Below are 26,410 nucleotides of genomic sequence, written 5' to 3' on the forward strand. Positions count from 1 at the left end.
TGCCAGTTGGGAGCCATAGTTTATTGATATCAGAAACCCCTGATTTATACACAGCAATTTGCAATGATGCGCAATAAACCAATTTGACAAGGTTTTGCCATTTTATTACAAAATCATTTACAGGTGAACAGAAACATCTGGGTAATACCATAAACAGTCAATAAAAAAATGACATATTTAAACAGGTGTGCTATGCAGAACCCAATTAGTGGTCAAATGTAGATGATAGGGTTTATATTAAGTCAGCAGGATGCAATATATAGCAAGGAATGCTTATATGAAGACATACAGTATGGACCATGGCTGCTATTTTTCATACAATCATACGATTCTTCAGCTCAATACCTTCAAAGGACTTTGAGAAGGCTTCTCTTTCTCCCTCTTGTATACATTATTTCTGTCTTTCAAAATAAAGATCAGCACATCATTTAGTATCACAGTAAGTCAATATTTGTCAAGAATGAAAACTAAAATCAATACAAATCCACAATTTCTTCTAGTTTGTGAATTCAATGTCAAAAGCAGTTCTTAGAAATCAACAGAACATCCTGCTGACTGGGGCCCTGGCACAGTACAGAAAAATGTCTACAGACAATGGGGGTCATTTATAAACACTGGGCAAATTTGCGCCTGGGCTGTGGCCCATGGCAAACAATCAGAAGTCTGCTATCATTGTTATACTTGCAGCTGGATGGAAAAATTTAATCTATGATTGGTTGCTATGGGTTACTGCTAAGGTGCAAATTTGCCCAGTGTTTATAAATGAGCCCTAATGTCTAGCGAAGTCACTGAGACACAAGAGAACTGGACGATCAAGGCTTATCAAAAGATGAGGAATGCATTGCACCTATATTATGGCAGATATCTGAATAGCAGAAAAAGTAACTTTCATAAAGTGCTTTGTAGACAAGGGAAGCAGCATTGTTTGGTTTCCTGTAGGGTTTGGCCTTTCTTCTTGAAGAAACATCCAACCATTGCTTGTTAATCAGCTTAATATTGATTTTACATCACTTCATATAAATACATTGATTTGCATTTGGTTTCAAGAGTGAATAGAACATTGAAGATGTAAAATAGAGTTAATGATATGTTTTCTTTGATGGCCCTAAGCTAAAGTCATTTGAGGTAAAGTTTAAAAAAAAAAAAAAAATTAGCAAAAGGGAGAGTTAAAGAAAAAGTAATGAAAAAATATAATACAATCTTTTATAAAATCTCATTTTGTAGCATTCACAGATATACATGTGTTTCCATATTCAGGAAGAACATAACATTATATATAAATATTTCATATTCATTTTGGAGCAAGGGTTGAGGGTACATTATACCTCATACTAATGGCCTAGTTAGGCTATAGCTAATAAAAGGAAACCTCCTCAGCAGGATATGAGGAATGGGAAAATAACAGTTTTCTTAACTGAGAAATGGCACTTGCATTATCTTATGTTTGTTTATCCTTGCAATTTAAAATATATTGTTTCCCACTTAACTTAACTCTCTATTTTTAACTGTGGCCCTCAGATGGCATAGTGTGTGGGAATGTCCCTTTTGCTGCCATTAGGCCAGATCACATGAAAACTGAATGGTGACATTCAATCTGAGATGCAATTCAATTCAGAAGAACTTATCTCAAGGCTTATCACGTGATAACTACATTGAAATCTATTAGTAAAAAACTGGAACTGTATTAGGAGAAAAGTTTTTTTCCCCCAATTGAATCTGGCCATGAGATAGCTTTTCCTCACTGAATTGAATTTGGACCATTGTCTCAGGCCATTACAGACCCAATAAATCAACAGCTTGCTTATTCGGTCCGCGCACCAGCAGCCTGCATCCCATTACCGTAATCCAAAGGGCCAAATGATCAGATCAATTCAATATCACCCTCTCAAGATGGGCATATCATGGGAAAGAGCCGCTCTTTTGGCGACCTTAGGCAACTTTAGTACTGCTTTGCACCAAGCATTCTGCTATCTATCTCTAATAATGCTTGTCTGCCTGTAGAAAATAAATAGGATATAGTTACTTTGGGCATGACTGATCAAATTCTTCATTCTGAGATGGAAATAGCAAAAGGAAGAGAAACAAATCTAAAGATGATTGTGGCAATCCACAGGTGCTACTGCTCCAAATGAAATGCAAAACTTAATAAGAGTAATATTTAATAGTACTTTGACTTTAAATTATGAGGTAATAATTTATGAACAGTTACTAAGACCTTGTGCACTTTTACATTAAATGCTTTATCAAATATTTTTCTGCCAGTCAAGCTCAGGTTTGCAGATATGAACAGTGGTAATATATTATAAAAAAATATATCCTACTAACTGATTTCTGGGGCTGTTTCCAAAAAGTACAAAATCTAGGCCATTATTAAGCATTTATTAGCAAACCAGTAGTGATTCATCATCACTAGTATAACTTTCTGATAGCGGGTGAGACACCTCCTCTGGCGGCATTTCCACTGAATGATAACTGTTACTGTGTACACCTAAAGGCTCATACTGACAAGACATTGCACAGGAACATGGCTCCTTGTTAACCTGAATCTGCACAATCATTTCGCTGTCTACGTGATCTGTGTCTGTTCTTTTTAAAGGCAAAGTATTGGGCTTTTTTCCCTGTCGATGGCTGTGAATTGGATTAGCAACCTCAGATGAAGTTCTTTGTGGCAGGGGTACCAAGCCTTCTTCTTGGAATTGTGATGACAAAGAGTCTTCTAATGTAGTGTCTGTACTTTCAGTTATGGCTGAATTAAAATTGCTATGACAAGGCTCCCTTGAGTCTGAACTTGGAACCAACTGTTCCATCTGAAACTGCACGTGCGAGTCTCTGCAAGTGTTCTGTAAATCATTTAAAGGAAACTGTTCTATGGCTTCCAGTTCAAAATGTAAATCATTGGAAGAAATATCAGGACTTGATTCTTGATTGTTGACTAAGGTGTAATATCTTTCAGGGGGAGTTGACGGACTTTGCCAGTTGTCTTCATTCATGCTGTTCTCTGACTCGCTATATCGTGTTTGTGACAGAATCGATGCGAGAAGGGGAATCTGTCCCCGTGCACGTGGGCGGTGAAGCAGTCTGTTCCATAGTCTTCCCAAACGCCTTCTAGAAGAAATCCTTCTGGAAGAATGACGTCTCATTTGCCGTCTCATGGCTGTGCGGATGTTCTGTAGCATGGAAACCTAGGGATGTAAAGGCTAAATTAATTACAGTTCACTAATCAATACCATTTAAAAATAGCATGCAGCACTCACAGATAATAAATCTAAACCATATGACAAATGTTGTAAAAAATTATTTTAAAAACAATATAAATTTCAGAGAATTAATAGAAAACATAACTAAGAAAGTACATGTATGGTATTTGTTATCCAGAAACCCATTATCCCGAAAGTTCCAATTTACAGGACTTGATCCTAACTAAGCTTCATGAATCCTTATTGGAAGCAAAACAATCCTATTGGGTTAATTTAACGTTTAATGGATTTTTTTGTAGACATGGCAATCCAAATTACAGATATAATTTCCTTATCTGGAAAACCCCAGGTGTCCCACACCTGTATAGACTAGATATTAAAATGAGAAAGCACCCAATTTAACCAGATTTAGTAAATACTTAGATCAGTAGATCTCAGTGACCCCCCAATGCGGAGAAATGAATACCTGCACACTCTAAATGAGATAGGTACCCTTTTATGAATTTAATGGGTGCAGCTACTTGTTTTGCTATATTGCTCAGGACACTGATGCCCACAGTAAGGCAACTAGGCAGAGTAATACACGAGTGTGGGGGAACATACTTCCAATCTCAGTGACTGCCCCCACCCCTGAAACTAAACACACAGGATGGAGATGATGAAAGGGAGATTCTGACTAAGATTTTTGGGTTATAGTTCAGCACAAATGGTCAGAAGTATACAACTGCGGATTTCAGGTGTCTGTGAGCCACCCCAACAGTATATCATAAGATCAAAAGACAAAAATGAATCAAACAGCTCCAGGCAGCATTTGAAAACTGCAGTGAATTTAATGGCAGTGTCAGCACACTACATGTTTCGGGCAGAGAAAGGACCCGAAACATGTAGTGACACTTGAGAAAGGGCTCTGCCCAAAACATGTAGTGTGTTGACACTGCCATTAAATTCACTGCAGTTTTCAAATGCTGCCTGGAGCTGTTTGATTCCTTTTTGCCTTTTGATCTTATGAGATTCTGACTTAAGCTGACCTCGTTTCGTACGATATTTGGTGCGTGTATGGCACGTCGGCGAGTCGACAGATATCGCAGGAAGCTGCTGAAATTGGTCGACTCGCCGATTGGCCAGGTTAGAAAATTTTGATCGGGCGCCATAGAAGGCGCCTCGCCAAAATCTGCCGTCAGGGCTGAGTCGGCAGAAGGAGGTAGAAATCCTATTGTTTCTACCTCCTTATCAGCCCTGAACGGTGTGTGGCAGATCTGACGATGTTTCGTGCGACCGATGGTCTCACGAAACATCGTCAGATCGCCACGTGTGTGGCCACCTTAAGGGGTGTATTTATTAACTTTGGCGACAAAGATCAAGGAACTCCTAGGGGTGTATTTATTAACATTAGAGACAAATATCACTGGTGCTGTTGCCAATAGCAACCACCTCAGATCTTTGCTTTTGTTTTCTAACTTATAGATGACCATTTAAATCTAATTGCTGATTGGTTGCTATGGGCATCATCACTGGTGATCTTTGTCTCCAATGTTAATAAATACACACCTAAGGGCTCTGGCACACGGGGAAATTAGTCGCCCACGACAAAACTCCATGTTTTTCGGGAAATCGTGCCGCCGCGTGTGCCATCCCGCTGACGACTTACATGTTCGCCGGTGGGATGGCGGGTCATGGCAACTCGGGGAGATTAGCCCTAAGAGTTCCTTTATCACAACAGAAAGCATAAACAAATGCTAATCTGCACAGTGCTCTCTCCTCAACAGCTGTCACTTTTAAAATCTAAAGACTGATGAGGAGCAGTATCTGGCAACTCTGCCTGCATGCAGTAAAGCCAAGTGACCCACTGTAGCCAGTCACCAAAAAATAAATATTAGCAGGGTAAAACTGCTAATACAATGAAAACAAAAAAGAACAAAGCACCAATATAAATTGGAAAAGTGCTCTTAGCAATTTTACATTATTTTGGGAGACCTACAACCCCTGTAAGTACTATTAGAGCATAATTTATTATCTCATTTTAACATCCCTTAAATATATATAAGGCAGACATAACTGTTTGGCTCCTTTAGCGTTCACCAAAAATCTATATATAATCTTATAAACACCAGGATATGTTCTTTCTAGGGCTGTTTATAGCTTGTTCACCTTTACATATTAGTATATTATAGAATGTCCTATTCTTGGTAATTGGTCTCTTATTTTTTTTTTTTTTATAATTTTTGAATGATTTGCTTTTTTTACTGATTCTTTCCAGTTTTAAAATAGGTGTCACTGACTCCAGCAGCCAATACACTATTGCTCTGTGAGGCTACAATTGTTACATTTTATACCTCACTAAGCTAACAGCACACAATGTTAGCAACATACCAGTTAATAGAGCAGTGTTGTTTATTTGCCAGCTGTACAGTACAGCCAATAAACTGTACTGCCGTAATGATCTGAATGTTGATAACATTGTGTGCAGTGAATTAATTGACTTTGTATACCTTTATCTTACAAATTGTGGCTTACCACACAACGCCCAGCACCACCAATCTTAATATTGTGAGTGTGCCAACCACCAGCTGTGGTTAAACATTTCTCAATACTATCTATATTTAATTGCAATGTTTATGGGGTAGAGATTTCCAGCGTACTATAGCCTTTGAAAAAAATAAACTCAACACAATTTCTTTTCTTAACCTTTTTGTGAAAATATAAACAAAATACACTGCTCAAAAAAATAAAGGAAACACAAAATTAAGACATACTAGATCTGAATGAATGAAATATTCTTATTAAATACTTTACATAGTTGAATGTGCTGACAACAAAATCACACAAAAATTATCAATGGAAATCAAAATTATCAACCCATAGAGGTCTGGATTTGGATTTAAACTCAAAATTAAAGTGGAAAAAAACACTACAAGCTGATCCAACTTTGATGTAATATCCTTAAAACAAGTCAAAATGAGGCTCAGTAGTGTGTGTGGCCACGTGCCTGTATGACCTCCCTACAACGCCTGGGCATGCACCCACACAAATGGCTCAGGTAGTGCAGCTCATCCAGGATGGCACATCAATGCGAGCTGTGGCAAGAAGGTTTGCTGTGTCTGTCAGCGTAGTGTCCAGAGTATGGAGGCGCTACCAGGAGACAGGCCAGTACATCAGGAGACATGGAGGAGGCCGCAGGAGGGCAGCAACCCAGCAGCAGGACCGCTACCTCCGCCTTTGCGCAAGGAGGAACAGGAGGAGCACTGCCAGAGTCCTGCAAAATGACCTCCAGCGGGCCACAAATGTGCATGTGTCTGCTCAAACGGTCAGAAACAGACTCCATGAGGGTGGTATGAGGGCCCGACATACACAGGTGGGGGTTGTGCTTACAGCCCAACACCGTGCAGGACGTTTGGCATTTGCCAGAGAACACCAAGATTGGCAAATTCGCCACTGGCACCCTGTGCTCTTTACAGATGAAAGCAGGTTCACACTGAGCACATGTGACAGACATGACAGAGTCTGGAGACGCTGTGGAGAACGTTCTGTTGCCTGCAACATCTTCCAGCATGACCGGTTTGGCAGTGGGTCAGTAACGGTGTGGGGTGGGATCTTTGGGGGGGGCGCACAGCCCTCCATGTGCTCGCCAGAGGTAGCCTGACTGCCATTAGGTACCGAGATGAGATCATCAGGCCCCTTGTGAGACCATATGCTGGTGCGGTTGGCCCTGGGTTCCCCCTAATGCAAGACAATGCTAGATCTCATGTGGCTGGAGTGTGTCAGCAGTTCCTGCAAGATGAAGGCATTTATGCTATGGACTTATCCAGACTTGAATCCAATTGAGCACATCTGGGACATCATGTCTTGCTCCATTCACCAACGCCACGTTGTACCACAGACTGTCCAGGAGTTAGTGGATGCTTTAGTCCAGGTCTGGGAGGAGATCCCTCCGGAGACCATCCACCACCTCATCAGGAGCATGCCCAGGTGTTGTAGGGAGGTCATACAGCCACGTGGGGGCCACACACACTACTGAGCATAATTTGTTTTTAGGACATTACATCAAAGTTGGATAAACCTGTAGTGTTTTTTTCCACTTTAATTTTGAGTGTGACTCCAAATCCAGACCTCCGTGGGTTGATAAATTTGATTTCCATTGATAATTTGTGTGTGATTTTGTTGTCAGCACATTCAACTATGTAAAGAACAAAGTATTTAATAAGAATATTTAATTCATTCAGATCTAGGATGTCTTATTTTTGTGTTCCCTTTATTTTTTGAGCAGTGTACATAAATATCAATACATAGAAGGGCATTTTGAACCTACTTATTACACAGCATCAAAAATACAGTGAGTTAAGAGACATTTATTTACTTGCGAGTCACTGAATACTGGAAAATCTTCAACAGGAGGAATAAGACCCTGTGCGATAAGCTGTCCATATGAAGGGGGAGCCTCGCGCCTCACAAACTCTGCCTCAAGGCGTGTCATCTGAGTTTCAAAAGCCCTGAAGGAAAATCAATAAATAAGAATGAAGAAACAGGGACAAAGGGTGTGGAGCACATTGTTACATTATCCACAAAAATTAGAACATCCAAAATATTACAACAGATAATAAAGAACTAGCACAACCTACCTGCAACTTCTAGATAAAAACATATATTTGCTTTGTAAGTGTGGACATATTCAGCTTAAGGGTCACAAGGTGCTAACCCATGGGTACCAGAAGGTTCGGACTGGGACTCATAAGAGGCCCTGGCATTTTAAGTACACGAAGGCCCAAATAGCCCCCCTAAAGCCCAATAGTGACCGTCTGTAGCATCTTACAGCAGCCCGGCATTTGCCAGTCCTGGCCTGGATACCAGAACAGGCAAGGGTTAAGGAATGAGTGGTAGAGGTCTCAATCTCTGCCAGCCTCTGGAAACGAAAGCAGCTGATGGACAAACAGAATTTTATTTTTAACCATAAAGAAAAAAATGGAAGCATGCAGGGTACTCCTTGCACAATAAAAAGGCAGAAGTTAAATAAGATCGAGAGAGAATGTACAGAATTTGCATGCAAATTTAAGGTGTCTTGTAGCCTTATGGGGAAGTATGAAAACTATCTCTAGTGACTTTAATGGTAATCTTTGAATATTATCTACGATTAGTTGAAAAATCAGATTACAAAATGATACATTTGTCACTGTCTCACAAAAACAAGGAAAAGGCTGTATGTATCAGCAAAAGATGCAGATGAAAAATTGCACCGGCTTGATAAATATGATAAAATGACACCACCAAAAGAAACCATTAAAGAATACATGAGAAAAATGAGTAAAAGTTAACTTTAGTAACTGGTCTACATTATTTATTCCTTATAGTTATAGTTTTTGAATTATTTACCTTCCTCTTCTACCTCTTTCCAGTTTTAAAATGTGGGTCACTGACCCCAGCAGGCAAAAGCTATTGCTCTGTGAGGCTACAATTGAATGGTTATAGTTACTTTTTAACTTATCTGCCTATTAAAGGAGAAGGAAAGCCTAAGTCACTTGGGGGTGCCAAAATGACCACCAAGTGACTTTAATCGCTTACCTTTACCCCAGGCTGGTGCCCCTGTTAGGAGAAAACAGCACCAGCCCGGGGTACCTGCAGCGAGCGCTTCCTTCTTCCACGTTGGCGCGCTTGCACAGTAGAGTGAAAACCGAAATTTAACAATAAAGTCGCCTTTTCACTCTAATGCGCATGCGCCAGCCCAGGGATTTCACCGCGGATGAAGGAAGAGCTCGCTACAGCTACCCCGGTGCTGTTTTCTCCTAACAGGGGCACCAGCCCGGGGTACAAGGTAAGCAATTAAAGTCACTTGGGGGTGCCTAACATTTTGGCACCCCCAAGTAACTAAGCCTTTCCTTCTTCAAACCACTGCCTTGTTGCTAGGGAAAATAAGACCCAAGCAACCAGACAGTTGCTAATATACCATACTGCAGACCTGCTAAACAAAAATAACCAAAACCATAAAATATAAAGACCAGTTGCAAACTGTCCATCACTGTCAACATAACATTAAAAGTTCATTTAAAGGTGAACAACCCCTTTAAAAAGGAGTTGGACAATCAGCCATGTTATCTATTTAACCTTCTTGCATTTGAATTTGATATTTAAAGGAGTGTGTATATACTAGACCTATATACACCTATGCTCAAGATGAGTGCAATAAATAGTACTTAAACAACAAATCCATTCTTTCTTCCTTTTGATTTGATAAATGCATATTCAAATTTTTCCTATTATAATGCAATTTGTTTACTAACTACAGCTCCTTAAACAGTGACTCTGCAGAACAGGGAAGCTGGGCAGAAGTAGGAAAGTGGTTTATATTTTTGTTTAGTGCAATAAATAACCAAAACCAAGGACATTTCTCAATTAAAGGACATGTAAAGCCTACATTTGCCTACAATGTATATCAGTTGGGCATGTCTCCCTCACCCAAATGGCATCATTTGTACTGCATATATATCCTCTATTTACCAGCACCATCACATTTTCATAAAGCAAATAGCAACTTTCACCCGGTGGCCATTTTTCCTCTGATACATAATCAGATACATTTAAATCTGCAAACACACACACACAGACCCTTATTCAGCATACATTGTATCATGAATACAGGCTCGCACAGGCAGAACTGTCAGCTAGAGCTAAGTTTCTATGGGAACCAGCAATGCCATCTCTTTACTGGCTGCTAGACTGGAGGGTGTGTTTAGTAATCTGAGTTTAGAACAACTGAGCATGTCTGGCAAGCCAGAAATCAAAGCAAATTCCCGAGGAGGGGGACGAGAGGTTTCAGGAGGAGAAGAAAATCTAAGTGATTAAGGAGATTTTGCAGCCTTACTATTAACCTCTGGACAACCAGTGCAGCAGGTACTGAAAGATTTCAAAGAGGCTGTTCACTGATTACATTTTTGTGCAGGGGGTTTACATGTTCTTTAAAGCAATAGCAAAAAGTATGTCCCCTTTGCATTAATCATATGCTGAAAAAGCTAAGTGCTCTATATCTTACTAACAAATATACATTGCAATTTAAAATAGCCTTTGTAAGCATGACCTTCTTCATTGCTTGCTTATTTCACTTATCTCTCTTCTATTCAACTAATAATTTTGTTACAGATTTTTTTGTTCCTAGCTAGCGGTACTCAGTTGAGGTTTAGTCGTTCTCTATTTGGAAAATCCATACATTTAGGGCAATGACAGACGAGAAGATTAGTCACCTGCAACAAACTCCTTAATGGTGGGCAACTAATCTCCTCCAAATGCCTTCCCATTGGTGATAACGTAAATCGCTGTTGGGAAAACATATGAACCACGTCATCTCTACAAAGTCACCCAAAGTTAACTTGCGAGGAGATTTGTCGGGGCAACTAATCTCCTTGTCTGTCATTGCCCTTCGATGTAGCCTGTGTCAGCAGAAGTGGTTGTGTGTTTTGAGTAAGCTGGCTATTAACTGAATGGACTTCAAAGAGAGGCTTTTACTAGAAAGAAGTACATAAAATAATAAAATTACGAAAAAAAGTATTTCCTGGAAAATAGAGTTACTATAAAGAGGTAATATAATCTTATTTAAAATTTACTTGTAAATGTTCCTATTATGGTACTTGTATATTTTTATCAGAATAAGGGCTCTGGCACACGAGGGAGTTTAGTCTCCCGCGACAAATCTCCCCGTGTACCAGAGCCCTAAAGCTTTGGTTAGGCACGTTTTATTGCTATCTGTTTGACCATAAAAATGCTTACCTGTACTCTCTGCTCCGTAGGGAATAAAGTTTGAATGCACAGCCCAGAGCTATAACTAGAAGTAATCCACACACAAGACTGCCAATGAGTGCTGCTGTAATGACCTTCCTGGGAACAATCACCAGGCAATTCTGTTCATCACTTCCATCCTGGCAATCTTCTTGGCCATCGCAACGCCAGGTCTCAAAGATACACAGGTTGGTCCCACAGTGAAAATTACCAGGTTGACAAGTGAAGCAATTCTTTTCATCAGAGCCATCAGGACAGTTTTTCTGATTGTTGCACCGATCACTGGAGGAATAGCAGAGGCCACTTCCTCCTTCACAAGGGTACTCATTCATCTGACAGGCTGGGCAGTTCTCTTCATCTTTGCCATTAGGGCAATGCCACCAACCATCACAGTGTTGGCTGTCAGAGTAGCACACCTCATCACTTCCACAAGGATGCTCCCAAGGGAGGCAGTAACCTTTGACCTGGTAAGTTGCATTAAAGCCATGGCCCATACTTTTTGATCGTGCGTGGTATAATAAAGTGAGCTGTCCATTTGGAGATTCAGAAAGGACAGTGTGTTTATTGTTGTGATACGAAAGGGTATGCAAAAGTCTTTCACTTCTCTCGCCAATACCATCATACACTCGCACATAGTCATTGTAGCCCAGCTGCAAACTTATCTGCAGTATAACATGTCGGTTATCTTGAGTATCTACATACCACGTGCACTGCAGATCTGTCCGGCTGTGATCAGCATGAAAGAAATCAGGCGAGGCAAACGAACCATAAAAATTACTGAGTTTTCCACCACATTTCAGATCTGGGCAATTTTCTTCATCTGAACCACTGCTGCAGTCTTTTACAGTATTGCATCGCAGTTCATTAGATAAGCACTGCACAGAGTGAGCAGCACTACATGCAAAAGTGCCAACTGGACATAAGCTTGTATGTGTTTCTGCAGAAGGGGCTGTACAGTTTCTCTCATCCGTGTTATCCCCACATTCATCTAAGAAGTTACACTTCCAACTGTTTGGAATGCACTTGCCATTCCCGCATAAGAACTCTTCAGCAGGGCAAGAAGTCTGACCCATTTTTCCTGTTGGAAAAAGACAGAAAAAGGCCATAATGAAGGTTACATTCACCAAACCTGAATGTAGGGGCTGCAAAGGGGGTTTTCAGTTACAAGGACTAACTAATTTCCCACAAAACACACATACAATGATTACTAAAGAACAAATATGCATTTACATCAAATAGAAAATGTGAATTGATTCTGTGAAACAAAAATATTTTTATAATAACATACCAGAAAACAGTACACAAAAATCTCCCACAAAGAAAAGCATGTTCAGGCTTGGGGCCATTATAATGCCAGTGGGGGTAGGGGTCACATCAGACCAACTAGTCACCAGTTGACAGTCCTGCCTTAAAGGAACAGTAACTCCAAAAAATTAAATAGCTTTAAAGTAATAAAAATATAATGCACTGTTGCCCTGCACTGGTAAAACTGGTATGTTTGCTACAGTAACACTACTATAATTTATATAATAAGCTGCTGTGTAGCCACGGGGGCAGCCATTCAGGCTGGAAAAAAGGAGTAAAGGAACAGGGTACATAGCAGATAACAGATAAGTTCTGTAGAGTACAATAGTGTTTTATCTATTATCTGCTTTGTGCCTGTGCCTTTTCTCCTTTGAATGGCTGCCTCCATGGCTACATAGCAGCTTATTTATATAAATTATAGTAAACACACAACTTTTACCAGTGCAGGGCAGCAGCAAATTACATTTTAGTTACTTTTATACACTTTCATTTTTTGGTGTTACTGTTCCTTTAATAAAACCCCCACTCCCATATTTTGGCAATTAAGACATGTACACTTGGTAGGGGGAAATTATACCTCCTCAATTCAGCTTATCCATGGAGCAGATAGTAATTCAGATAGTAATGGAAAATGCATTAAACTAATGTAAAGTGCTATGGGTATACACCAGAGAACCCTCTGGTTTCCAAATATGCTTTACAGTAAGTAGTAAGTGCATAAAGGTGGAGTTCTCATTTGCTGTAGCTTTTAGTCTGAGGCAATTCGATTAAGGGATTTATTTTAAATGTGCATTCTTTTTCAAAGCTAGCATGAACCACTTTGAAAATAAATAAATTATTTCAGCTGTGAAAGTGTGGCATAACAATGTAATTACAGCAAATGAAAGTTAATTGCATTGCACCCCAGCCCTCCCTCTTTAACTCTCCTCACCCTCTGCCAGCTAAGATGGTGATGCAAGGAATTTTAGGTCCATATTTACAAAAAAAAAAAAGGTTTTAAAGCCCCAAAATGTAATCCAATGTGGCGTTTCTCAGCCCAACACAATTCAGCTGTTGGTTTTATAATATCTGAACACTCTGGAACAGGCCCTTTTGAAATTGCACCAAAGCTTTCAGGCATACACCATTTAAGCAAATGGGAGCCACAGGAGGCAGTGTGGCATTGTTGTGCACATATGTGCAATGTTAAAAATTCTAAGAACTGCTCCCATTTATTCATATGGAGCACACTTTATCAGGTGACCATGCTACCTATTGACAGGCACCACACTTGCATAAGAGTGGAATACAGATTTTAAACATTTTATCCCATGGTCATGAAATTACTAACCATTCATCTGACAAAACAGTTAAAAATCATCCTTGTAATGTTCTTGCCAGCTGAAAAATGTTGCTGGAAAAGCACCTGAAACTGTGCCTGCTGTCTTCTTAGGCTTCAATGGAAACTGCCTGATACTGTATGGATAGGCAATGCATGGTCTGAAAGCCCTAATGCATATTTTGGGTTGAAAGTGCCTTTACTAGTGGTGTTAGGCAGTTCCCTTGGAATTCAATGGGATATGGGATATGGAGGACGAATAACACCCTGTGTGTGTGCCATCACCCTAACAGCATATGAGCATTTTTTGCCAGTGCACTTTATCCAGCAGAGAAATGTGCTTGTTGTCTCCCAATGACTATATTCCTTACACCGCTGCTCCTCATGGCTTCAAATTCCCTTAATATCATACTACTACCTAAAAAGCTGTAATAGATATTGTGACATACCTTTAATATATGAAAGACGGAATCCCTGAGACTGTCCTGAGCTTGTTGCATCAGAGTGGAAGAATATCCAGACATGATCGCGTGAAGAGGTGAAGGCAGGGGGGATGGCAGAACCACATACTTTGTACTCCTCCCTTCTTGAAGAAGGGCCAATCAGCAGCCAGTCAGCGGTACACTTGTGAGAATCTTCTATGTCAAAATTCTTAAAACTGTTGAAAATGAGAAAGAATGAACAGGAGCTGAAAAACATTGTGTAGAACAAAGAAGAAATAATTCCTTCCTTACTTGAAAAACAGTTCTATGCACAGGTACAGAATTTGTTATCTACAAAGCATTGAATTACGGGATGCCCATCCCCCATAGACCCTATTTTAAGCAAATAATTGTACGATCTGTGGACCGTGTGTGGGCTCCAAATTATCGTCCCGGGAGATGTGCTGTTTTATTGAGAATCTAAGTTTTCACACCATTCTTTATTTGTGGGTTTGCCCTCTCTTTTCGGGACCTTTTTCTCTTGGTATTGACAATATGCAAAGAAAATTACAATAATTTCTTCTCTGGTCTTTCGATGGTAAAAAAAGAAAAAAGCATTTTATTGTGCCAGACTTTCTTCTTCTTTGTATTCGTTTTACTAAATTTAGGGTTGACAGACTTCTGGCCTCAGCTGGACTTCATAATTAGATGTCTGTCAGAGATGTAGTCCTTAGACCTAAAGAAATCAATTAATTGATAGCAAGCCCAATAAATATAACTGTGCTGTGCTCCAAATTGACAGGTGTGTGTTTGATAGTGGTCTGTTACATACTCCTACCATGCTATTGGCTAAGCATAACTCCATAAGAAGAATTTGTAGTGCTGGAAATGCAGAAGCTTTGTCCAATTCACTTAAGGGCTAATCTGCATCCAGATAAATTGCATGTGCATTCAACCTGAAACATTATGGTTGATTTTATGTTAAAGTCATTGAGCAATGATTTCTTAGCTATTTTGCTGTTTTTAGAGTAAATCTAGCACACTATTTTTACACTCTGTTGAAGATGTAAGCATTCATTTTTATGATAATATGACACTGCATGCACCATATTCCATACAGAATAAACCAATATACTCTTTTTTACTATAAATATTAATATCCATATCTGGTAAATGTAACATCCCCATCAAATTTAGTAAACATCTCTCTATATGTAAGTAACATAATGGCAAATCTAAGCACGTATTTACCACTTGCATATTAATACAAAAACAGAGTTAAAAATAAGCTTCCTGTTAATCATTTCTTAGCTTTCCTTGTCCTCAACATGAGGACAGTGGTATATCACCATGATAGCATTTTATGCAAATACATCTAGTTTTAAAGGTGGCCATACACGCACCGATATTATCGTACGAAACCTCGTTTCGTACGATAATCGGTGCGTGTATGGCATGTCAGCGAGCCGACCGATATCGCAGGAAGCGATCGGCCAGGTTAGAAAATTTTGATCGGGCGCCATAGAAGGCGCCTGACCAAAATTCTCCCTTCAGAGCTGAATCGGCAGAAGGAGGTAGAAATCCTATTGTTTCTACCTCCTTACCTGCCGATTCAGCCCTGAATGGTGTGTGGCGGATCTGACGATGTTTCGTGCGACCGACGGTCGTACGAAACATCGTGAGATCGCCACGTGTATGGCCAGCTTAAGAAACACTGGCTTTATACCCAATGAGCTTGTTGTGGCCCTTTGGGTCTGTAGCTATCTTTGCTTTACTTTCAGAGTTTTCACAAGCTTATGAGTTGGATAGCCACAACAACAGTCACTGATGAGACAACACTAAGGGGCCCATTTACTTACTCACGAACCGGCCGAATGCGTCCGATTGCGTTTTTTTCGTAATGATCGGTATTTGGCGATTTTTTCGGAAAATTATCGTGACTTTTTCATTGCCATCCGAATGTTGCGTAAAATCTGGCGTTTTTTTCGTAGCGTTAAAACTTGCGCAAAAAGTCGCGCCTTTTTCGTAGCCATTCCGAAAGTTGCGCAAAATGTTGCGATTTTTTCGTAGCGTTCGGATTCATTCAAGCTTCAGTATGGTGACTTTTCTTGGGCCAGGTTGGAGCTGCAGGGTGCCATTGAGTCCTATGGGAGGCTTCCAAAATGCATGCTAAGTCTGAAAGTTTCGGCCGCCACTTACGAGCGCTCAATACGAAAAAGTTGCGACATGATACGAGCGAATCGTAATGGCTACGAAAAACTTGCGTTTTTTTGCGAAAATCGTATTGGTAACGAAAAAGTCGCGAATTTCCGAAAAGGCGCCGAAAAAATCGCAAAAAATACGAAAAAGACGCAAAATGTTCGTTTTCCAATTGGAATTTTTCCAATTCGGATTCGAATTCGTGTCTTAGTAAATCAGCCCCTTAGCATTTTGTCTGGGAAACTTTACCATTATATAAGACACCATATCTGCCCTATTTAGGTGTCCTCTTTTCTAGAGACCCCAAAGAAAAGCATAAATTGCTAGCTAAGCCCATGGTTTGGTCTATGCACTGTGACATGCCGACTGCCTGTACACATAATTTTGGGGGAATTAGCAATGGTAGGCAGGCATGCAGAGGATCTGGAGCATAGAGACAGGGACACCATGTCTTCAGGCAAAACACAGGTTTATTTGGGTGAATTCTTCCCCACATACAGCTTAAAGGCACACAGTTCATCAACATACAGTTCATGGATGTGATTGGTCCCTTCTTCAGGGCTCTCACCTTCCAGGGTTGATTCCACACTCTGGAAAAGTCAGGCTTCACATTAAGCCTTGCTGAGCCCTCTCAGCACTCATCCATCTGGTCGCGACTCCTTCGCAGTGGCAGGTGGCACCCCCAGCTCCTCTGGGAGTTACTAACACAGGCAGCCCTCCTGCCCTGTGCCCTGCTCTGAGAGTGACCTTCACTCAGACAAGGATCAACCTCCAAGTCTCTCAGAAACTGACCTCCCTGCTGCACACCCAGGCTCACCTTATATGCTTCAGGTGTTGCCTAATTGGCTCCAGCATTCCCCAATTGGCTCCAACATTCCCTAATTGGCTCCAGCATTCTCTAGCCATACTTCAGGGTCCTAGCCTCTCCTGCCCTGGAGATTTAAAGGAGCCAGTACCTCAGCCTGGGTGTTATATATCTGCCATCCAACAGACACTTCTCATCAAGACAAACCTTTTTGTCACATACCTCCCCCCTCTGTTCGAGCCCATGGGTTCGGACACTGATTCCATGGTGGAAAGACACCAAATAACGATCTTTTCCATTGCCTCTCTCACAGGACACATACTTATTGTAGTTACCTTAGGACAAAACCTATGGATATATTATTAGACGAGTAGGGGTCTGCACTTTTTCCAATATTTTTTGTTTCAAATAAGAAGAAAAACCTCTTCCTGATGTTCCTGAGATACTTTGAATATTTTACCTAATTGTAATGACATCACCATGATCTCCTTGAATGTACCAACTGCAATTCATTGTTGGGGGGTAGTTCATAGGCCAGGCTGGGCTGTAAATGACCCCTCTTCTTTCTGTGTGCTGCTCCAGTTTGCCGCTGCAGGCTGCTGTAGAGTTAAGGCAAATTTGTTATTCGTTGGCATACATCAGTGGAAGAATTTATAGTTAGGAAAGCATGGTTTAAAACTTAGGAGAGAGTATATAGACAATTTTATTCCTTTGCAGTTTTTTGCTTTTTGGAAAATAGCCCTTGCTTTGAGTTCATTGCAAGAAAAGTCAAATTCCCAGACATTTAAGCATTGTGAAATACATGTACTGGCACATAATAGGATGCTGAGTTCAAGTTAATTGCATGTCATATACTGTTATGAGAAAAAATATTTTCAGTTAACACACCTGCCTTGTAGCGCTAGGGTCCAAGCCAGGGAATTATCTGCAAGGAGTTTGTATGTTCTCCTCGTGTCAGTGCAGGCTTCCTCTGGGTACTCCGGTTACCTCCCACACTCCAAAAACATGCAGGCAGGTTAACTTGATTTTACGTACGATAGGGAGTGTAAATGTGTAAATGTAAATATGGTTTATAATGGAAGATACAAATAGAATAAATTAATTTGGGAACTTCACAATGCTCAATAGAATGGGGATTGAAACCATTCTGGACTGCTGTACATATGTGAGTAGTAATAACAACTACAGTCATATGAAAAAGTTTGGGAACCCCTCTCAGCCTGCATAATAATTTACTGGAGTACTGGGGTGTTTTCTAAACAAAGATTTTTAGTGTAGCAGTATTTAGTTGAAATTAAATCAAATGTAAAAAACTGCCTGTGCAAAAATGTGGGTACCCTTGTAATTTTGCTAATTTGAATGCATGTAACTGTACAATACAGATTACTGGCAGCACCAAATTGATTGGATTAGCTCATTATGCCTTGAACTTCATAGGCAGGTGTGTCCAATCATGAGAAAAGGTATTTAAGATGACCAATTGCAAGTTGTGCTTCTGTTTGACTGCATGGGATCCTCAAAGCAAAAGTGTGGGTGTGTGGATGTTGGCCAAAGACCCACTCAACCCACGTGGGTTTTGGACTGACCTGCACATAGCTAGTGTGTCTGATCAAACCTTCTTATTAGCCGCTTTCAGCATGCAGTCTGTACCAAACAGAACTTATGCACAGTCAGGCCCTTAGTGTCATATTTATGGCTCACAGAAACAGATAAAGGGACTGTGTACTGCTCAGGTGGGCAAGCTTGAAACCATGACAGGTTGTGCACCACTATCCCCCAAATCAATATTTTTGCAGGTTCTCAGTTTCTTACTAGGGGGTGGGGAGGAGAGGAAGCACAGACAGACTCACTGCAAAAGAAAGCAATGTGTATTTGAGAGAATGAATACCCTGGATGGGTACCCATGGGTCTCAATAAACATTCATATTCCTGTTTGCAGTTTAAAGGATAAAGACTTAAAATCACTGTGGGGTTGGTCCACCCCTCTGGGCACCACCTTCAGTTAGGGTGGGTGCATGTGTAGTACAGAACTTTCCTAAAGATTTTTTGTTCTAAGGGAACTATGCAGAATAAAGAAATTGGTGCTCTGCACGCATTACCCAGGGCTAGTGCATTTTTTAAAGAAGCAAAACACCAGCCTTGAGCAAAACATAAATGACTAGAATAAATGAAATTCCTATTAATTGAACACTCCTCAGTGATTTTGCCAGTGGTCACAATACTCCTTGGCACCCAACCTTAGGATATCCCTCTGTCAGCAAATCACCGGGAAAGGGTTTGCATGAGCTGATCATGCAACAGAGAGGTAACCCCTCATCTCCGCTGCTGAATTAAGCTGCTAGTGTCAGGCAATGTAGTGGGGGAATTCTCTTTTTCAAGCATTTTTTTACTTTATATCCACCTGCCGCCAGGGTGGCCATTCTAGGTACAGGTGCTCAGGTGCCTATAAAGAAAATAATGCCCTTAGTCTAAGCGTACCAGTATGCTAGGGTTATCGTTCATTTAATTTGACACCCCACAGCAATTTTAAATGGGGTGTTTTGCCAGTACATTCCCTGGAGACATTATGATTTTCGTGGATAGAACAGTCTATAACCATCTCATATTAAATGACATGTGATGCTCTTATTACACTCTTATATGTAGCCCCTACTAAACAAATACTTTATTTCCACTTAATATAAATTAGCAAGCACTGTGACTGCAATAAAGAAGGACTGCATCTGAGCCAATGTTCATAACTCATAAACAATAAGACCATCTGTCTGCAGAACCATGTGTTAATATCAAATATATAGTCAAGTACTTTATACCAGCTTACTAACATATATAATTACAAATAATATAAAAGCAAATAGATAAGACACACACAAGAAACACAGACAATATAAAGTTACCAAAATCTACTGGGGGCAGATAAAAGCACAAATGTGGTTACTTCAGACAAACAGAGCTAGGATAAAAACCTAAATATTATCACTGTATAAAAAAAAAAAGAATGAGGCACTAAAAATGAAGCAACTGATGGCTTCTCATCTTCTATCAGCTTATGCACTGCTTATGCAATTTTTCTTATATATTCTGTGGGACAGCACTAATGATTCTGCTATTGCTCAAACCACAAATGCTCCAATTATGGTCCAGAGAAAGGGGAATATTCAGAGACTCTTGGACAAAGAGATGATCAATAGGAATCAATTAGATTTGACCTAGAGAGCCAGAGAGAGTTAAAGCCAAGCCAAGCTTAAAGGATGAATAAGAAATGATTAAGAATAGCCTTCCAAAAGGAATTAAGAAAAAGCATTATTTGTAAAGTTGTAAAAGAAATGTGGTCTTATAGTAGATATGGACCAATTGCAACCTAGAAAACCTAGGTCTTTCATAGATATAAACAAGCATGCATAAAGGTCCTAACTATGATAAGTGCCAGTCTACAGAAACACAGGATCAGAACTACAAAGGAAGTAGACCCTGCAATTGCAGGGGGGGGCAGGAGTGTGGGTAAGATCCTAATCAATGAGCAATTGTAATGTACCTTGGTAGAATAGGTCAACTTACGTTATGGGGCCCAATAATATATTATGTCACTGCCAAAACACCTGAAGAGGACATGTCACCCAGACATAAAAAGCTGCATAATGAAAGTTCTTTCTAAATTAAAGGAGAAGGAAAGGCTAAGTCACTTGGGGGTGCCAAAATGTTAGGCACCCCCAAGTGACTTAGATCGCTTACCTTTTACCCCGGGCTGGTGCCCCTGTACGGAGAGAACAGCACCAGCCCGGGGTAGCAGCGAGCGCTTCCTCCTTCCTTTTCGCATGCGCCGGCCCACAGATTTCACCAGCAGAAGAGAGAGGAAGGAGGAAGCGCTCGCTACAGGTACTACAGGTACCCTGGGCTGGTGCTTTTTTCTCCTAACAGGGGCACCAGCCCAGGGTACAAGGTAAGCGATCTAAGTCACTTGGGGGTGCCTAACATTTTGGCACCCCCAAGTGACTTAGCCTTTCCTTCCCCTTTAAAGTCATCTTTATTAATCCAAGATTTCAACCATATATTGCCTGTATGCCTCAGGAATACAAGCAGGGCAGTGTATTACTTTCACTTTCCAGTGTGAAATTCCTAGATTCTAGGATTTGGAATTATTTCATAGGGTGACATGTCCCCTTTCAATTAAATTATTCTGTTTTGTGACATCTTTTGGAAATGAAAAACTATCTAAACATAATCAGTTAAAAACTCTGTACCATTTCTGAAATAAAGAAGTTCATTATACCCCTCTCTGCAATCTGTCTCTCTTTATGCAGGTTTTGTGTCAAAGTCAGTTTTTTTGAAAGACAGTTCTAATACATTTTTGGCAAAAGGAGTAACTTGATTATTTCAGAAGCAGTAACAGTACAAAATGTGTAATTGATTGTGTTTAGAAAGTTGAAGCTCATATAACATTTTCATTTTTGCTATTGTTATCTTTTTTTTTTTTTTTATTAACAAATTTTTATTTTCATAATAAAATATTATCGAAACAGCATATATCACACATATTGGCCATAATACAAGTTATTAGTTTCATAACTTTCAGCTTAGGCCTTAAAATTTTACATTAATTGTTCCCTGTGTCACATAAGGGACACATAAGGGACACTTAACAAAATCTTAACAAAAAAGAAAAATGAAAGAAAAGGAAGCCATTGTTATCTTTTAATAGTCAGTTCGCCATAATCTTTAAAAAACAAATACCTTATTTCTAATTGGAAAATACAGGCAATTAAATGTGTTGGTGCGGAAGGGTAGTCATTGCATTGCAAAATAGACGCATGATCTGTAATCATTACACTTCCAACTAGATGCAACATATTACTAAGTAGACTCATCCCAGAATTTCATCCCAAGTGCAGATTTACTTACTAAAAATTATCAATATAAAATCTACATGTAACTCTAACATGCATTACTGGACTCCAAGGCCTTGAATGATGTGATCTAATAAGATACATACAGAATGCTAACATGTAACACATTATACAGAAATAGGGAGAATAGAAATGCCTGAAAGATTCAGCACTGAAGATGTCTGTTTTCACTAATAATTTATGTGCATGTGTGCAAATAGGTTATATATATATTTAGGAACATACCTGCGTGTGGAACAGCTGTTTCAATCCATCCACGTGTAAAAACATTCACTGCCAAAAAAACAAAATAAGCACATAAGTTTATATCTTTAATATAGTGAACATGAACCTTAAACACTTATGTATTGCGTTATTTTTTAATATAATATAATATAAGCCACGTGCATTTTATGAATTATTTTGTTGATGCTTTGTCTTGTTGTCTTGCTAAAGTGACACTTTTTCCACTGAAAATATATGTGCAAGCCGCCCTTCGTCTTATCTAGATCTGATAAAGTATGTGCACTCAGTAGTAAAGCTCCTTCTATATACTTTACTAGGTAAAAAATCAAATCCTGTAGAACTGACACTGCTTTAAAGGAAATCAATGCAACTGGGAAATGTGAGGAACAAAATAGTGGTTCATATGCATGCTTTTGCCTGCAGATACGCCAGAATGTTCAGTTGTCATCTATATCAATCAGCGTAAGTGTTTTCCAGAATTAAATTTATTTTGTTGAAATTCATGAAACTTTTCAGATATTATAATATTATACCCTATGATCTCTAGATATATGAATATATAGGGTTTTAAAAAAAATCTTCACATAAGAACTAAACAAAATATTTTATTGCCAAGTTGACAGACAGACGATCTGTGTCCCATCAAACAATGTTTAAAAAATGCTTTGGCGTAACAATTATGGTCATCCATCCTAAAAAATTACCCTGATAAAAGTTACAAAATGAAAATTCAGAATGCTGTGTCAAACATTCAAAGCTGGAAAGTGCTGCAGACACCACCCCCACAATTGTGAACATAATTCTGCTTTTTAGCTTCATCTTTCCTACTCCAACCATCTACTGCCTCACACTTCTATTCCTGTACTAGACATCTACTATGTTGCACCTTCCCTTCCCCACGCATACAACACTAAAATTCTGAACTTACAGTTTATAAAGAACCTGTAACGTACTCTAAAGCTGCCCATACATTGTGCTCATTTTGTGAGGTTGCTCAGGCTGATTTATTCATTTGGCCCTATGTCAAATGATCAGATCACAAGAGATACAGGCCTTTGGGGCAAGGGCCCGCATCAATGAGCCAATGCTGTCATCGCCTCAATAAAATTTTAAAAGCTGTCCGATCGGTTGGCCAGATATAGTCAGGTAGGGCTGTCAGAGCGCCCCAGACACAGGCAGATAAGCCTCTGACTCGGTCTGAAGGAGCCACCTTAACTGCCTCCCATTACATATTGTTGGCTTGCAATCATGTACCAAAATATTAATTTGCAAAGAAAACAATAAGTGTACCCTGCATTTAACTACTGTACATAGGTTTCGAAGTTTCAAGCAAACAACACTGACAGAATACTACAGCAAATGCTACAACCTAGCAAAACACTGATATACAGAATATCTAGTGGTATAGAGCATTAGGAAGGAGCAAATAAAGCAAGAAAGGATAGCATAATCATGTAGAATCTTAGGAGTAAAAGACAGGGGTCCAACTGGCCACACAGAGAACATGAGGAGTTATTTGCCTCACTTTCACGGTGCATTGTGTAAATTGCCACAGGCCATCAATATTTGCAATTTACTGGAAACAGGAGTTGCACACACACAAATGTGTGGATGAATGAAACATAAATTGTGAAATATAATATGGAGTAGTAGAAAATAAAGAGGATAAGCAAAAGATAACTGGAGAGCAGAAATTTAAGAAGGGAGAAAAATATACAGTGGGGAAAGATATCTAATGTGTTTGGGGTACCCACTGCATATGTTCTTGCAGTGCCTGAACCCAAAACTTTGTCATTTGCTTAACATTCCATTCACTGTATTTTGTTCTTGAGGTGTAGAACCTGCTGTTCGTACAGTATAATGAAACTACTACCCATTAAAGCCCAGGAAATGCTACCGTAACATATTATTATGTACACAATAAAATGCAGCAGTTCCTACCCGCTATACTTGTACAGTAACTGCACACTAACATATGGCACAGGAAATTCTCAGCTCTATTTCCATAGTTACATAGTTAAGTTGGGTTTGAAAAAAGACCAAAATCCATAAAATTCAACCCTTCCAAGTAAAACCCCAGTGCACACACGTTTACCCATACCAAGCTATCTATACACTCTATACATAAACCATATATACCAATATCAACACTAATTGTAGATTTTAGTATCACAATAGCCTTGGATACTATGCTTGTTCAAGAACTCATCCAGCCCCTCTTAAAGGCATTAACAGAATCTGCCATCACAACATCACTCAAAAGGGCATTCCCCAACCTCTCTGCCCTCACTGTGAAAAACCACCTACGCTTCAAATGGAATCTCCGTTCCACCAATCTAAAGGGGTGGCCTCTGGTGCGCTGATTGTAATCATGTCTCCTTGCAAGCCCTTTTTTTTCAGAGAAAACAATCTCAACCTTAACAGTCTAACCTCATAGTTTAAATCTTCCATCCCCTTTACCAGTTTAGATGCATGTCCCTGCACTCTCTCCAGCTCATTAATATCCATCTTAAGGACTGGAGCCCAAAAATGCACTGCATACCCAAGGTAAGGCCTAACCAGAGATCTATAAGGGTGAAGACACACAGAGGTACTTAGTAGCTGCTTCTTGTCAGGGCTAAACACCAGAAAACACTGCCATAGACAATACTGAGAAAAATATCTGCCATAGACAATACTGAGAATTTCCTCTGGCAAAACACACATAAGGGCACATTTATCAAAGTACAATTGAGTCCGAATACAAAAAAACTGTATTTTTTTAATTTATAGAACCGTGCGTATTTTCTGCGATTTTTTGTGCAATTTTTTTATACTTTGCGACAAAATCGTATTTGTCGCAATGAGTACAAAAGTTTCGGATTCATTCAGGCTTCGTTATTGTGACTTTCCTTGGGCCAGGTTGGAGCCGCAAAGTGTCATTAAGTCCTATGGGAGACTTTCAAAATCATGCACTGAGGGATCAAAGTCAGAAAGGTATTCCCGCCATTTACGATTGTTCTGATATGAAAATTTTGTGACTTTCTGATCACCAATACAATATTATCGTAACCATTACGATTTTTTTTTAAGCATTTTCGTGACATATACAATCATCAGAAATTATCGTATTTAATCTGAATTTTACCCATTTCGGGATTCGAACTCGTACTTTGATGAATGTGCCCCTTAGAGACAGTTATCAGTAAATAAACAGCATTGTCTATTTCTGCAGCTGTGACAAGTAGCTGCTACTAGTAGCTCCATGTATCTTTACCCTAAAGAGGGAAAATTATGTTTACAGTGGCTTGCAAAAGTATTCGGCCCCCTTGAACTTTTCCACATTTTGTCACATTACAGCCACAAACATGAATCAATTTTATTGGAATTCCACGTGAAAGACCAATACAAAGTGGTGTACACGTGAGAAGTGGAACGAAAGTCATACATGATTCCAAACATTTTTTACAAATAAATAACTGCAAAGTGGGGTGTGCGTAATTATTCAGCCAATACTTTGTAGAACCACCTTTTGCTGCAATTACAGCTGCCAGTCTTTTAGGGTATGTCTCTACCAGATTTGCACATCTAGAGACTGAAATCCTTGCCCATTCTTCTTTGTAAAACAGCTCCAGCTCAGTCAGATTAGATGGGCAGCATTTGTGAACAGCAGTTTTCAGATCTTGCCACAGATTCTCGATTGGATTTAGATCTGGACTTTGACTGGGCCATTCTAACACATGGATATGTTTTGTTTTAAACCATTCCATTGTTGCCCTGGCTTTATGTTTAGGGTCGTTGTCCTGCTGGAAGGTGAACCTCCGCCCCAGTCTCAAGTCTTTTGCAGACTCCAAGAGGTTTTCTTCCAAGATTGCCCTGTATTTGGCTCCATCCATCTTCCCATCAACTCTGACCAGTTTCCCTGTCCCTGCTGAAGAGAAGCACTCCCAGAGCATGATGCTGCCACCACCATATTTGACAGTGGGGATGGTGTGTTCAGAGTGATGTGCAGTGTTAGTTTTCCGCCACACATAGCATTTTGCATTTTGGCCAAAAAGTTCAATTTTGGTCTCATCTGACCAGAGCACCTTCCTCCACATGTTTGCTGTGTCCCCCACATGGCTTGTGGCAAACTGCAAACGGGACTTCTTATGGTTTTCTGTTAACAATGGCTTTCTTCTTGCCACTCTTCCATAAAGGCCAACTTTGTGCAGTGCACGACTAATAGTTGTCCTATGGACAGATCCCCCACCTGAGCTGTAGATCTCTGCAGCTCCCCCAGAGTCACCATGGGCCTC

The 26,410-nt window shown here is 39.9% G+C and overlaps 1 protein-coding gene across 1 annotated transcript in view; it reads right to left on the reverse strand.

Moving 5' to 3' along the window:
- Positions 1-26,410, reverse strand: part of lrp3 (LDL receptor related protein 3) — a 36,143-nt gene continuing 9,733 nt past the window's right edge. The window contains exons 2-7 of the mRNA XM_002935794.5: positions 22,134-22,181; positions 17,465-17,603; positions 14,028-14,236; positions 10,947-12,033; positions 7,552-7,684; positions 1-3,182 (exon numbers count right to left, since the gene is read on the reverse strand). Of these exons, the coding sequence (XP_002935840.2) occupies positions 2,382-3,182; positions 7,552-7,684; positions 10,947-12,033; positions 14,028-14,236; positions 17,465-17,603; positions 22,134-22,181 (2,417 nt within the window). The 3' untranslated portion in view covers positions 1-2,381. The remainder of the gene's footprint in view (positions 3,183-7,551; positions 7,685-10,946; positions 12,034-14,027; positions 14,237-17,464; positions 17,604-22,133; positions 22,182-26,410) is intronic.

This window comes from Xenopus tropicalis, chromosome 4 (assembly GCF_000004195.4).
Source record: "Xenopus tropicalis strain Nigerian chromosome 4, UCB_Xtro_10.0, whole genome shotgun sequence".
Lineage (NCBI taxonomy): Eukaryota > Metazoa > Chordata > Amphibia > Anura > Pipidae > Xenopus > Xenopus tropicalis.